The sequence below is a fragment of the Lasiosphaeria miniovina genome (genome assembly GCF_030549165.1).
Source record: "Lasiosphaeria miniovina strain SMH2392-1A chromosome Unknown B0T26scaffold_9, whole genome shotgun sequence".
Taxonomy (NCBI): domain Eukaryota; kingdom Fungi; phylum Ascomycota; class Sordariomycetes; order Sordariales; family Lasiosphaeriaceae; genus Lasiosphaeria; species Lasiosphaeria miniovina.
Window position 1 is genome coordinate 770,226 of NW_026848228.1, and position 13,220 is coordinate 783,445.

Sequence of the window (13,220 nt, forward strand, 5' to 3'; positions counted from 1 at the left end):
TCATACACAAAAGTAAAATAGCTTATACCCATCACGCACACGCTAGAAGGAAGTATACGCATTTGCCGCGAACTATCATATTATATAAGTTGTACGTCTATCAAATACGGACGACTCGTGAATGAAGGTACCCCATAGTCCGATGGTCTAGAGAAAAGGATATCCTAAATATAATTGTGTTGTTAACCCGGAGATATGTCTGCTGTATCTCTAAATACGACCCTTAACTATGATGGACATCCGAAAAGCCTCGGTTGAGGAACCTCTTACAATTACCTGGTCCAGTTCTCTTGAAACAGTTAAATCTATTCAGAAACACACCATTCGTCCGCATTTTCTATGCCTCTTCAGGACCGAGAACCGAGAGCGCCTTATCAAATGACTACCAAGAGCAGTGGTTAACCAGCCTTGGCAAGTCGCCGAGCATTCGTTCGCTAGATCTACCTAGAGAGAGATAGGAAACTTTGTATGCCCAGTACCTACCTAACTAACGGGCTAGCTTCCCCAGATTCCTATGGATGCTGGTGCAGGTCGTAAGATTTAGTTTCTTTCCTTCCTCTTTTCTTTTAGTTTTCTTCTTGGGCTTCCTCTCCATAGCACCGAGGAGCGAGAAACGCCTCGTCGTAGTTGTTTCTATTTGTTATTCTCGTTATGCTAGGGCAAAGACCAAACCCTGAAACTCTATCCTGTCTTTTGCCATGTCTCCCAACGCGAAGCAAAGAGAAAAGGGGGCAAGCCCAAAGTTTTAGCCCGTAAGTGCTGGGTGCTAGATGCGAGACTATGTTGTCGGGAAGTTCACGAGTCTTCTGAGATGTTTCAGGACACTATTGGCAGCGTCCTTTTATGGTATGGTCTCACTGTTGCCAGTAATTACCAGGGGCGTGGGAGTCTACTGGCCGAGCCGGGAAAGGAATCCGAAAGCTGATTTTCTTGAGCTTTAACTCTTATCCTTTCTCTGTCTTGCTGTTCAAGGTCCCAGGCTACAGAGTTATTGACTTACTGGTGAGAAATGCTTTATGGATTATGTTTATGATCTTGTTTATATTATTGGCATTGCTATATATGAAGTACATATTATGCAACGATACACAGGACGGTTTTATCAACAATATCAGGACACGTCTATCTCGACCGAATCCCTTAGGTAAGGCCAGACATTTGGCTGGAAAAGGATACCAGTTGCTGCCACTTTAAGCAAGAATAACTGAGGAAACGGTTGAGACTCAAGGCGCTTTGAAACCTAAATATTACATACCCATAGAAAGAAGCAAAAATTAATCCAGTATTTTCTTCTTGGTCATATTTCTTGACAACCTCAAGCATGTAATACCATCCCTTACATAATTCATTTGTCCATGCGCCAAAGTTGACATTCTGATAATGTGACTTGATAAAGCCCGCTGTAAGCAATTATCATACGTGAAAAGCAGGTAGTACACCAACGCTGCACTACATAGGGGCAAGAATTTGTCTCCCATTCCACAGAGAAAGCAAGATAAATAGTGGCAAATAAACAAAATAGACAGGGATGCTTGCAGCTGCAACTCACTGTGGGCGGCTCTTGCCTGTATTTCAGGTGACAGTCGGAGGTGCAATACACGGAGACTTTCATACGTGCCTTTGGTACTCTGGTCCCCCTCACACAGCAGGCCAGCAATAATTCCCATTCAGCCGGAACCGGTGGGTGTTGGTGGCAGATCACACCCACAGACAGACACGCAAGAAGAGGTAGAATTGCACACAAAAATAAAAACAGCGACGATGACAGCATCAGCAACATCACCCCACGGGGAAACGCGATAAGACCGTCTGGCCACCGTGAAAGACTTAGTTGTCTGCTTTTCTGCTTGCCCTAGATCACAGGGCAGAGACTACAAATGGCGGAGGACACGACGTCCATCCACCCTATTCACAAATCCCACACCGGAAAACAGAGGGCTAGGCTCTTAAAAAAAACACTTAAGTACCTTTAGGTAAGTCAAGTCAAGCCAAGCCAAGTCAACAAGTACCCTATGGGCTTTGCCCGTACCTCATTGTTCCTTTTGTGTGTGAGCATAGTAGCAAAGTAGCAGACAGGTGTAATAGTAATCTCGGTGAGCGGAACGCTGTGGATGCGCTGCGAAAGGTCCATATGGGCCGCCGCGCGGGCCGTTACATAGCCGTCCGACCGCACATGCATAGGGGCCTCTTTAGTGGCCTCTATCTCTCCCCTCCTCCTTATATCTCTGTCTCTCTGTGTGTGTGCGTGCGGCCGGGCCGGAGCAGTGACTCCGGAAGGGGGGCAGACAATACCGAAGGGTGGGATAGGAGGAAGACTCTCGTACCTAGGTATTGCGCCCGCTGAGAAGCCGTATGGGGAGAAAATTTGGGAAACAGGAACAATAACAATGCTTGCTGACGGCCTAGGTCTCCTCTTCGAGTGTCCTTTAGTATGTTGTGCGACCCAAACTCGTGCTGCACACTTTTCACCGAGTCCGAACATCCCGCAAAACTGGGACGACAGAAAGGGCAAGATAATTCGCCGGCCCCGCTCCCATCCGTCAACGGGAGGGAAGGGAAGGGGAGTAGGAAAAGAACCCAGTCCCCACGCGGTCCGTAGCAATAAGTCGGACAGCCGTGTACGGAAGTATGTCGCTTCCGCAGGTATCATCACCTTCGCTTCCGGAAGAAAGTAAGACAGGAAACGAACGGAACGGAAAGGAAAAAGCGAAACTGGGGAGGAGGGGTAAAAAGAAAGAGGGAGAAAAAGAAAAAAAGAAAACATGAGGCCATCGCTCGGGTATCATCATTCGATGTTTTGACGCGGGGTCGGCAGGATGGTTCGACTTTCCCTCCCTCCCTCTCACTCTAGCCCTGAATATACGATACCTGCAGACAACACCACCACCCGCGCATTCATCATGTAGGTATTGTACACACATACGATGACACCCTCCCGCGGGGAACAAACAAACACGCACACGCAAACATGCAACGGGGGAAATACTATGTCCCAATAAATAAACCCCACCATACCGACCTATATACTATACATCCATCTCTTGCCATAGATACGTACATCGTATCTATGTACATGTATACGCAAGGCCACGACGGCCGCCGTCGTATTTTATTTCATTTTATTTAATATATAATATTCTTTTTTTGCAGAATGCGGGACGAGGTATTCACAGTCCGAGGGATCGTACCGTACCGATCGCGAGATGATTTCGAATTCAGGTACAGCAGTAGTTGGTGGTACCTAAGTAGGATAGGTGGGTGGGAGGAAGAAAGAAAGAAACCTTCCCATCCACCCCCCTCCCCTCTAATCTTCCCGCGAGGGGGAAGAGCGCCTGCATATCCGGCGCACATCATTTTTATGCACGCAAACGCGCGTTGGGTGATTGAGGGGGAGGGGGAAAGGTTTCGATTATTCTTGTGGTGGCAGCCGGCGTGCGCCGATGAGGGCATTTACGTATCATCATATAGAGAAGAAGGGTAGGTTACAACCGTGCCACGTATTGTACAGTATGTGGTGATGAGAGGGGGGTAGTGGGTTGGATGCGTGAAACAAGACGCCAAAATCAGAAAATTGTGGGATAATATGCGATGGGCTGGCTGCATGTCATTCAGAGGAACAACACCAGTAACTACTACCACCACTGCCGGCGAGGCGAGCGGTCTAGGCTCAGACTAGCACGCAGCAAGCCGTGGCTGATGGAATACCTAGGCATTTTGCTGCCTTTCTGTCCCGTCGCTACATCGCCTTCTATTTCGGAGGATTTTTATGAGGTTGCAATAAGAGAGACTAAAAGGCACGGGCATGGGCCTAGGCAACAGGCCGCGGTATCATAAACAAAAAGAGGACCACCGGACTGAGCGGGCGGGCCTGCAACGTAGGCTGAATCGGCCTGAAAGCTTACCGGCTGCAGCTCATCCCCCCATTTCCCTCCCCCTATGGTCATGGCCACGCTGTTTTGAAAGGGGGGATTGTTATTTCCCAGGATCGCCACATGCCTTGATACCGTCTATATGTTCGATTGATTGCCATTGCATCCGCGAACGGCCGCGCCTGCGTCCCGAGGCGCCTCTGCGATGCCACCCGCCCCAGTTGCCACACCGAACCGCGGCTTCTTCTTTCCTGTCTCTCGATTGTGTAAAAAGGCGCAACTAATAGCCGGAGGCGTTAGTGTAGTAGTGCTGCTGCTACTGCTGCTCGGACCCTCTCAGCCGTTGAAAAAGATCAAGATTTTTGCCTTGCCGAACGGATGCGGGCCGACGCAGTGTCAATGCTCACCGGCCTTCGGTGGAGGGTGTGCAGATATCGGAAATGGCTGGAGAAGGGCAATAACTGCCTCGCAGTATTCCAGACTTGGGTGGGCGTGAGCCTGTAGATTGACTATACGAGCAGCTTAGTGAGCCCCGATTGATTGTCGTCGAACGACTGAAATGGCACCATGTAGACGCCCGTAGCGTAGACCGACACTTTCTCGACCGGCAGATGAGGCCGAGTTTGCCCGATCATGTGTGGTGTGGAGATATTGAGGAGGCGAGCCGGATTTGTCATGACAGTTGCGTGGGGGGTTCCGGGCGTAGCCCCGTACTCCGGGGCGGAGGCTTTTCAAGGGGCGGGTCCGATGCTTCAAGGGGGCCTTCGGATGCAACTCAGCGTGATGATTGAAAATGAGCACTCATTCGGACTCGACCGGGTTGCCATCGTTGGATTCCTTGTCATCTGATTCCGGCTTCTCGTTGTCGCGCGTGTCAATCAGATCGTCGTCAACATGGAGTGTTTCTTCGTCACTGTCGGGAAGCCTGCCGAGCAAGATGTCTTCGCTTCCCTGCCACTGTGAAGGCATAACGGGAACCGCATCCTCGTCTTCCTCCCACCCATACTCTTCATCGTCGCTATCGGCGATCTCAAAGTTGGTGTCGCCCAGCTTTCGCTTTGGGGCCGGCGTAGCTGTCAGGACCTGGGATCGTTCTGAGCTATCGCAGTCCACAGAGACCAAGCCGCTCTATCTCAGTGATTAGTGATCTTATTCGCTTCAGTAGTTTGTTGTAAGACTTACTGGCCCAATGTTGAAGGCGCAGGCTCCGTCAACGGTGGCGGCACTCGCCTTCCCGTTAAGCTTCTGAATCCCCACAAAATGCACACTGCGGGATTCCGATGCGTCCTGGATCCAGTCACGGAACAAGACGAGTCTGGTCGAGAACCCCTGTTCCCAAACACCTGTGTTGATCGCGGGAATGATGGTAGCGCCGCGCTCTGCCTGCATCTTGGTAGCACACTGGGAGAGGACAACAATGGCCAGATCTCGAGTGGCGGCGAGCTTTTGAAACCCCCCAATCACATACTGGAGCACCTGAAGCCTTCGGGCCGAGACCGATGGGCCTAGAGAGACTGATGTTGAGCACTGAGCGGAGCCTTGCCGACAGATAGTTACGCACCTTTCTTGCCCTTGGCATCTGCCGCGCCGCGAGGCTCAGGTGTCTTTGGATATGCGTGGTTTACGAGGGCGGACAGCGAATCCACAACGACGAGAGATACCGTTTGGGGGACGCAAGATGCTGTTGGCCGGCACAAGAGAGCGATTAAGTGCGGAAGACTGGGGCATGCGTAATGGGCGAAGGCGTCTAAGCGGTCGACGGCGCCGTCCTCGCCGGCAGCCCCGACAACGGCGCGCAGGCGCTCGCTCGAGACGCGATGAAAGCCATCTGTAGAAATGAGACACAGGGTTCTACGCTTGAAGGGCACCCGGCCGACAGATGGCCGACAGGGGAGGGAGAATGGATGGACGGACCTACCCACACAACTCCCCGGCCATCACGTAGGCAGTTGGCGGCGAGCTGAATTCTGGCGAAGGGTCAGACAGACGTCGGTGCGAATGACGGCGAGGAGGCCGTCTCGGCATCTACACACCCAAGTGCCGTTTTCCCAACCCCGGGCGGGCCCCAGATCTCGGTCACATGGCCCTTCTGGATGCCGCCGGGCCCGCCATCGTCAAGGCCCGAGACCAACAAGGCATCGAGCGTCGCGAGGCCAGTGGAAACGGAATTCCGCTCCTTGTCCTGGAACTCTTGCAATGCCTGTGCCGCCGATACGGTGGGCAGGCGGTCTTGGGGGTAGTAGGCATGTCAGCCGGGCAATCCATCCACGGAGTTTACTAAGTTTATTCTAGTTCATTGGGGAGGGGGACGGGTCGCGAAGCGAGATTTCCTTTTTCTTTTCTTTTTATTGTGATAATTATTGGCAACTTACGGGTCGATGGGAGGTCAAAGCTCGAGACGTCTCGGCCGTGGATCGCAGCGTAGTCCATCACAATCACATCACACCTCGGATGCGAAGTTGATCACCCGAAGAGGTAATCCGTAGGGTCGGGCGGGCGCTCAGGATGGTCAGGATGGCCAGATGGGTTGACGAGCAACTGCCGAGCTCAGGTGGACCATTCGGCTTCCTAACTTGGTCGAGTCGGTGCACAAGCGGCGATCGGCCGCGGCCCGTCGCATTCGCAAATGGGCACGTGGGATGTGTGAATTCCGAGATTCGACCACAGGAACGACTTTCAACTCTCAAGCCGTCAACGTGAGCGCCAGGGTTAGGGTTACGGGCCAATCGCCCCGCAACACCTGTTCCTTCCGTCATCAACAAGCAAAGCGAGCCTTACTCCTTTTAATCGCCCTGCAATAATACACCTATTCCTTCCATCGCCAACAAGCAAAGCGAGCCTTACTCCTTTGCAATCGCCCTGGGTGCACACACATTCTATCATCATCGAACCTATCCACCCACATGGCCGACAAGCGAACAATCACCCAGCTTGATCAGCTGACTCTCTACCCGGCAACACCTCCAGAGACAGCATCTCCCGACTCCCCTACACTGTCTGTGGGCTTGCTGGTCTCGGGCGTCGATAAGATAATCGCCGAAATTCGCAATCGCATCTGTGGCTGAGTCAAGGCCGAAGAGGAGTGGTAGTGCATCAGCCTCAGCCGCGACGAGTTCAAGGCTTTTGAGGCACGCTTTGAAGCCGAAGGGAATTACCGCTGGCCAAAGTAGGTAGCCTATTTATCCAGTACCACATTAGCTAACGTCTGATTAGGTACGGCTACTTCCCTTAGCTCGCCAAGTTCGTCTACGAATGGCGGGTACTATCCACGAAGCCGTTATCGGAGCATTCGGAAGCCTAGTCATAGAGCAGTTGATCGATACACAGCGAGGTAACGACCAAGTCGCTGCCGATCTCGCTCGGGACACACACGCAGGAGGAAGTCCCAAGATTGAGAGTGATGGTAGTTCCCATTGCCCAGACGGGCCGTTTACGCATAAAGATGGGGGGTAGAATGTGTTATCTTGGAGGTCTCCTATTCACAACAACGGCAAGATTTGCCATTCCTTGCAGATGAGTACATCCTAGGTTCAAATGGGCGGACCCAAGTTGTTATTGGCATTGACCTTGAATACCGGGAGAAGGGAAAAGAAGCCAGGGTCACTGTATGGCGACCAAGATATATTGAGGAAGATGGGGAAGCCGTACTCGTACTTGAAGCAGCTGAGACGGAAACAGGTATCTTTCGGGCAGTGGATGGTAGTTTGGTCGATGGGGAACGGATCCTTCGTATCGGGCTCAAAAATTTTGGGTACTGGCCTAATTGCCTCAGAATCGATGACATCCCCGGGGAGATTACTATTTCGTTTTCTCAACTTTACGAAATGGTGCAGTGGGCTGAGGCTAGAGCGGAGCGTATGGATCGTACGCGTAGGAAGATCCAGCATGAGAATTGTTTGAAGCGGCCAATGGTTCGGTGTAACTCACAGAATCAGACGAGGAGCGGTTTCAGGCAGCTGAGAAAAGAGTCAAGAGGATTCTATTTTGGGGCAGGTGGCAAAGATAGAGCTTGTAGAACTAATAAACCTCGGTATACTTAGATCCGCGGATCCTGGGTTCTTGGTACCGCCTCCGTATACGAGTGACCTACGAGAGTATCCAATTCTCCGGAACTCATCAAGGCTTCCAAATTCGGCATACTTTACACCTACGACCAGGACTCATAGGAAAATTCGGGATCCCGTCCGCCTCTCTAATGAGGGCCAGATCAGTAGTTAGGTCGGTGGCGGCCAGCAAACCCCTAGTGTTGTATTTTTTTCACCTTTTTTATTAGGTTTTTAATGATCTTTTACATTGTCCTTTTCGAGTGGACGTGTTTTGTCTTGGTGTGGAGTTGGGGGTGTCCATGCCGGAGGGAAGGTACGAATGTACGCCTTCAAATGGGTCGGGGTAGGTACCAGCAAAGCCTGCCTGCTTCCTCTCTCTCTAGAGCACAACAACCTAGGCTGCGTGTCCGTTCGGAGTACGTCCGGGGATTACCATCAACTTGCTGCGCCTTTGTCTAATTGGGGGACAAACATCACGACATTGGCTTGTGGAATGCAAACGCACAGCCGCCTATTCCGTACCTACGTAGTAGGTAGGTAAAGCACCAACATGATCTGTGTGCGCAAACGCACAAGACTTGGCGTCATACGTATTTTGCAGAGCGAGTGACGGACAGACAGACAGACAGCACATTCGGTTTGAGTCATCTCTCAGCCCGTCAAATGGTTTAAAGGCGGAAACCAACAAGCAACAGAAGGCCAGACACAAAGACACGTGTTGGCCTCTTGGTTGGTCGAACCCTGTACTGTACCAGACGAGTACGGCAAACTCGAGCCCAGTGTCCGAACATGATCGGATATCTGAACTGTTCGTGGGCATTATCCGCGAGTTTCCTTTTTCTACGTGTTTATCCAAAACCGTTCTGCTGGTTGTACCTTTTTGGAATTTATTTTAATTATATTTTGAATACCTGATACTATTCACTGAGAGAGAAACATGGGGCGGGCCTAGCGTGCGTCTTGAGCTTGTTTGGCTTGGCGATGGGCATAGTGATAGGAGCCTCAGTTTTCTATTTACTAGAGATACGCATAAAATCCATGGCCATACTTAGAAAAGGGGCAGGAAGAGAAGAAACCAATACGGCCATTTGTTACATGGCATTCTCCCTTGCTGTTCAGCCCTTTTGCGCACTTGCTTGCATGTGAAGAAGCCACGATTGACAACCTGGAAACGGCGATGAAAGGCTTGCTTCAGTGTGCGGTGGCGCTTATCGGGAAGGTCATCCGAGCGACCGAGCCCCGGATTTGCGGCCCTTTCCTGACAAGGGGAGGGGAGGTTTCAGGGGGTAAAAAAGCAGGCTTTCCAGAAAAGATTTTTTTCGTCTTAAGCGGCTTGTGGGGAAGCTTCTGGCCGTGGTCCCGGCTTAGCTCAGCGTCCTCCTCACTCCCTGACCGCCTCGTGCGAAGCGAACAGACAAAGAAGAAAAAAACCAAGCACGGTGTGGAAAAGTAGAAGCTTGTCTCGCATTTCTCCATTTCCCGAGGTGAATAAAAATTCACAATAGGCTGGCACCGCAGTGGCAACATCTCGGGGCTGTCATGCAAGGTACACCCTTATTTCAACTCTTAAAAGATGGAAGCTCGGTGCGGGGTGAGCTGGAGAAACGAAAAAGCCAACCCACACAGAAACTTTGCAAAAAAAAACCCCCCCGGTTTTAGGGCGGGAGAAAATTTATCATGGGAAAAAGGTAGTGGGCTTGATGGCTTTACCATCCTTGAGCCTGAAATTTTGCTGCGGTGCTTTGAAGATGATGCAACGTAAATATACCAACATGTGTATTGTGTAGAGTGGACTAACATAAGATGAAACGCCTTGACCAATATTGCCATGACCAAGGAGAGTCTCAAGCTTGGTCTTCGATTTCCGGGGAATAAACAGGCTGTGACATCACCAAGTCGCCGAGATTACCCTACAGCGTAACGTAGGATGGAATCATCTGCCATGTGATCGGAGGGGTAGGTACCAGGTAGTAATTAGGGTAGCTCAAGTCGGGTACCACAGATAAGGCACGGACTCCTTGAGTGTGGTAATTTCAGATAGATTATAGCAGTTAGAAAGGACTTGCTAGCAGATATCCAAGGTAGATACCGAATAGGTGAGAAGATTTCGGCATTCTTGGACATCTTCCTGTCGACTCTCATGCTTTGTCTGCAGTGCCCTCTTCGTCGAAGCAGACATGAAATGTGCCGCAACCATGATGCCGACGTTAGTCTTCCTTTCCCCTCGGGGAGTCTCGGCTCTTCAACTCGACAAGGCGGCTCCGAAGCACTGGGTTACCGCAGGATTCGGTACGCTATTCACTAGTGCTTGTTCGTAATGCCTTAGAACGTTAAGCCCCGCAAACTCCAGCTGTCACCTTCCCAAATCCAAGCTGGGGCTCGCTGGGGAGCGGAGCTAGGCGGCGGACCTGTCGGGTAAAACCGCGATTCCAGGCCGAAGTGATGCTGAAGTCGTGCAAAGATTCGTTTTTGAAGCACTCGTTTCTGGGAAGCTTCGGTCCCAAGACTTGTGAGGAATCCGGGGAAGAAGAAGAACAGTAAACTCCGGTGACGGCTCCTTATCAGACGCTTTCCCTGATGTCCCGTAGCTATCGGCTCAGATCCTCGTGCGCGCTAGAATCGGCCTTTCTGTGGATCTCCACATGGGAAATAAACCCGAAAGAATTCTAGCAGCCCAGCAATGACTCGCTAACAGCGGCAGCCTTGTTCCAAGGTGTTTCCTCGGAGTCTGCTCGGCGTCTCGCGCACAAATGAGAAATAAGAGATGTGTGAAATCTGTGTTGAAAGAACCTGGCGAGAGGCCGCGCAAGGTGAGGTAAGCAATGCACCTTGAGGACTGAGGAGGGGTTGCGCCCACGCGGTCAGCTAAGAAAACGAAATCAGAAAGAGGAAGCAATGCACCTTGAGGACTGAGGAGGGGTTGCGCCTACGCGGTCAGCTAGGAAAACGAAATCAGAAAGAGGAAGCAAACGCAACGTCGCGGGAGCGAAAAGTGTGATCGGGGCTTCAATAAAGCCCGTTCGTAAGACCCCTCTGGTTGGTGGTTGACAGAGATACGGCGCCTGTACTACCCGGTACTATACCTAAGGCAGGTATGTATGTACCTAAGGCAGGTGTGTATGTACCTAAGGCAGGCATGTAGGTACCTTAGCCACCCATCTTGGATGCACAACATAAGGCGCTTCCCCAGAAACCCGGAGACGTGTTCCAGAGTGTCGGTTACGCGGGCGGGTTGCGAGGAGGGTGACGAGGTGGTCTGCTACCGGGACTGGACTCGAGGATGTGCCGACGCCAACAGCACCACCAGGGTAGAGGTAGCAAACGGCTCATGTATGCGATGCGCCAGCGCCAGTGCCAGCATCAGCATCGACTCTGACTTGTCTCGCTCTCACTCGGTATTTGTGCGAGAAGCCTCCGCGCATTTGTGTCGTGGCCTTGGCGTTGGCGCCCAAGCGAGGAATCCAGACATTTAGGGTTGGTTGTGAGGCGGGCGCGCAGCCAGCTCACCAACAGGCTCCAGCCATCCTACACGAATAATTTCCTCTGTACGGCACTAAGAAGCTGGTGAGATTCTAGAAAATTTCACTTGCCGGTTCCATGTTTCTTTGAGACGAAAGCGAGTCTAGGTTGAAGCCTCGGGAATTCAGCCGACACAGCACCAGTTGACTAAGTAGACTTGGACACCAGCGCTAAAAACAGACACCGAAAGAGCGAAATATGAGTTGCCGGTTTAGGCTAGTGCGCATTCTTTTGGCGTCCATGGCTCGCGCTAGTGTGGTCCGGAAAGACGAGAGAGCTCTTTTTCTTCCAAGGGCAACGGCAGTCTCACTCTCTTATGAGCAACGGCGCAAGCGCGTGCGTGCGCGAGATCGGTGATTATGAACAAGAATGAGAGTCGAAGAGCGCAAGAGATCCCGTGGCCTAGCTTTTGGTGAGAGAGGACCTCAGATGGTGGGGAACGATAAAGCTTGGCGGACGGACTCGCGGAGAGTGACGCGAGTGATGTACGACCAACAAGACCCCCACGCCGCTTTGTCGTAATGCGGATAAGCGATGATGAAAGTCTCGTTTCCCGTCACCGTCCGAGAGCGTCCAGGTCCAGGAGCTCCCGCGCCGGACGCGGAGGACGCTGATGCAACCCCTGGCGACTCTGACGCATCTTCGGCAACATCGTCGCACAGAGTTCACAGTCCGCACCTCACGGGGGTGACGGCGGCGCCATTGAGCTTGCTTGGTCTTGGCTTGAGATGGGGATGGGATGGAATGGGAGAGAGTGGCGCGCTTATCTTGCGATTCACCAAAAGGCGGGAGATTAGGTACCCCGGATTTCGGGTGACGTGAGAGGACCCTGGGGGAAAGGGCTGGGGCTGGGGTTTCTCCAACAACTCTCCCAACAGCCCGCTCAGCCCAGCGTCGGCCAAAACCCAAAGCATAATTCACGCCGCCGTTCCAACCTTCCTTCTCCACACAATGCTAACCGCCATCTCATCCGCCCATGGCCATACGCCCTGTGGGAAGGATGGAGCCGTCCTGGCCTCTCGGCCCCCGGAAAGGCGCCGTCGGAAATAAGGTCGTGACTTCTTCGAGAGGGTTTTCGCGAAGGACTGCTCTACGTTGACAGCAGCAACAACCAGCATACGCTGGACATGTTATTAATGGGGCCCGAGGGCGCGGCCGGACGACAGGGCTTTTAGAGCACCAGAGCCGGGACCTGGAGCCGAGCGTGGGGACGTCTCTGGCCGCGCCCACTCCACACTTTTTCGTGTTGATTCTTATCTTTGCTGACGCCACCCCTGAGATTGCTCAAGACACGTCCCACGTGCTGCGTGTCAGAGGAGGCCGGGAGAACACATGTCCCGTCCTTTGGTTGAAAAATTATGAGTCTGCCAAGGGACCAAGAACGAAGTTCCATGGAAAATGTGCCCCTCAAGAACATAAAAAATGATATGGCAGAGAGACTAGACCTATCGTTAGGCGAGGCTGGTGTACACGACCGGACGAGACCATGTGGTCGGGAGTCTCGACTGTTGGCGGGCCTAGCTGGCTGGTGATGATACGTTGGTTGCCGTCGAGCCTCAGCATTCCAAGAATTGGATGCGCACGTATTCCCGTCTAGTTCATTCACGATGGTGATGGCTGTGTATGCTCTCGGCAACTCCTCCGCAGTATTACTCGGTATCCGTAACTCGCAAAAAGACGAATAGGGGCCGTTTGGGTGGGTACAAGCGGGCATGTATCTCCCCCCAAAAGCGCACATTCGTGGGGAGGGTTATCGTGGAAGGCATTTGCTGGTCTTTGCCTTGTT

At 52.2% G+C, this 13,220-nt stretch overlaps 3 protein-coding genes across 3 annotated transcripts; all 3 read right to left on the reverse strand.

Moving 5' to 3' along the window:
- Positions 1-1,078: 1,078 nt before the first annotated feature.
- Positions 1,079-1,879, reverse strand: B0T26DRAFT_530617 (uncharacterized protein). Its single transcript, XM_060435531.1, has 2 exons — positions 1,619-1,879; positions 1,079-1,386 (listed from the first exon to the last, which is right to left on the reverse strand). The coding sequence occupies exons 1-2, from the start codon at positions 1,778-1,780 to the stop codon at positions 1,141-1,143; spliced, it is 408 nt and encodes a 135-aa protein (XP_060289458.1). The 5' UTR covers positions 1,781-1,879; the 3' UTR covers positions 1,079-1,140.
- On the reverse strand, positions 1,880-2,958 carry B0T26DRAFT_530621 (uncharacterized protein). Its single transcript, XM_060435532.1, has one exon. It carries the CDS (start codon positions 2,762-2,764, stop codon positions 1,979-1,981), a length of 786 nt encoding a protein of 261 aa, XP_060289459.1. The 5' UTR covers positions 2,765-2,958; the 3' UTR covers positions 1,880-1,978.
- Positions 2,959-4,317: 1,359 nt separating this feature from the next.
- Positions 4,318-6,302, reverse strand: B0T26DRAFT_795440 (P-loop containing nucleoside triphosphate hydrolase protein; the record flags this gene model as incomplete). Its single annotated transcript, XM_060446907.1, has 6 exons — positions 4,318-4,997; positions 5,052-5,374; positions 5,431-5,697; positions 5,784-5,836; positions 5,903-6,098; positions 6,242-6,302. 6 exons carry the CDS (start codon positions 6,297-6,299, stop codon positions 4,671-4,673), a joined length of 1,224 nt encoding a protein of 407 aa, XP_060289460.1. The 3' UTR covers positions 4,318-4,670.
- Positions 6,303-13,220: the final 6,918 nt, after the last annotated feature.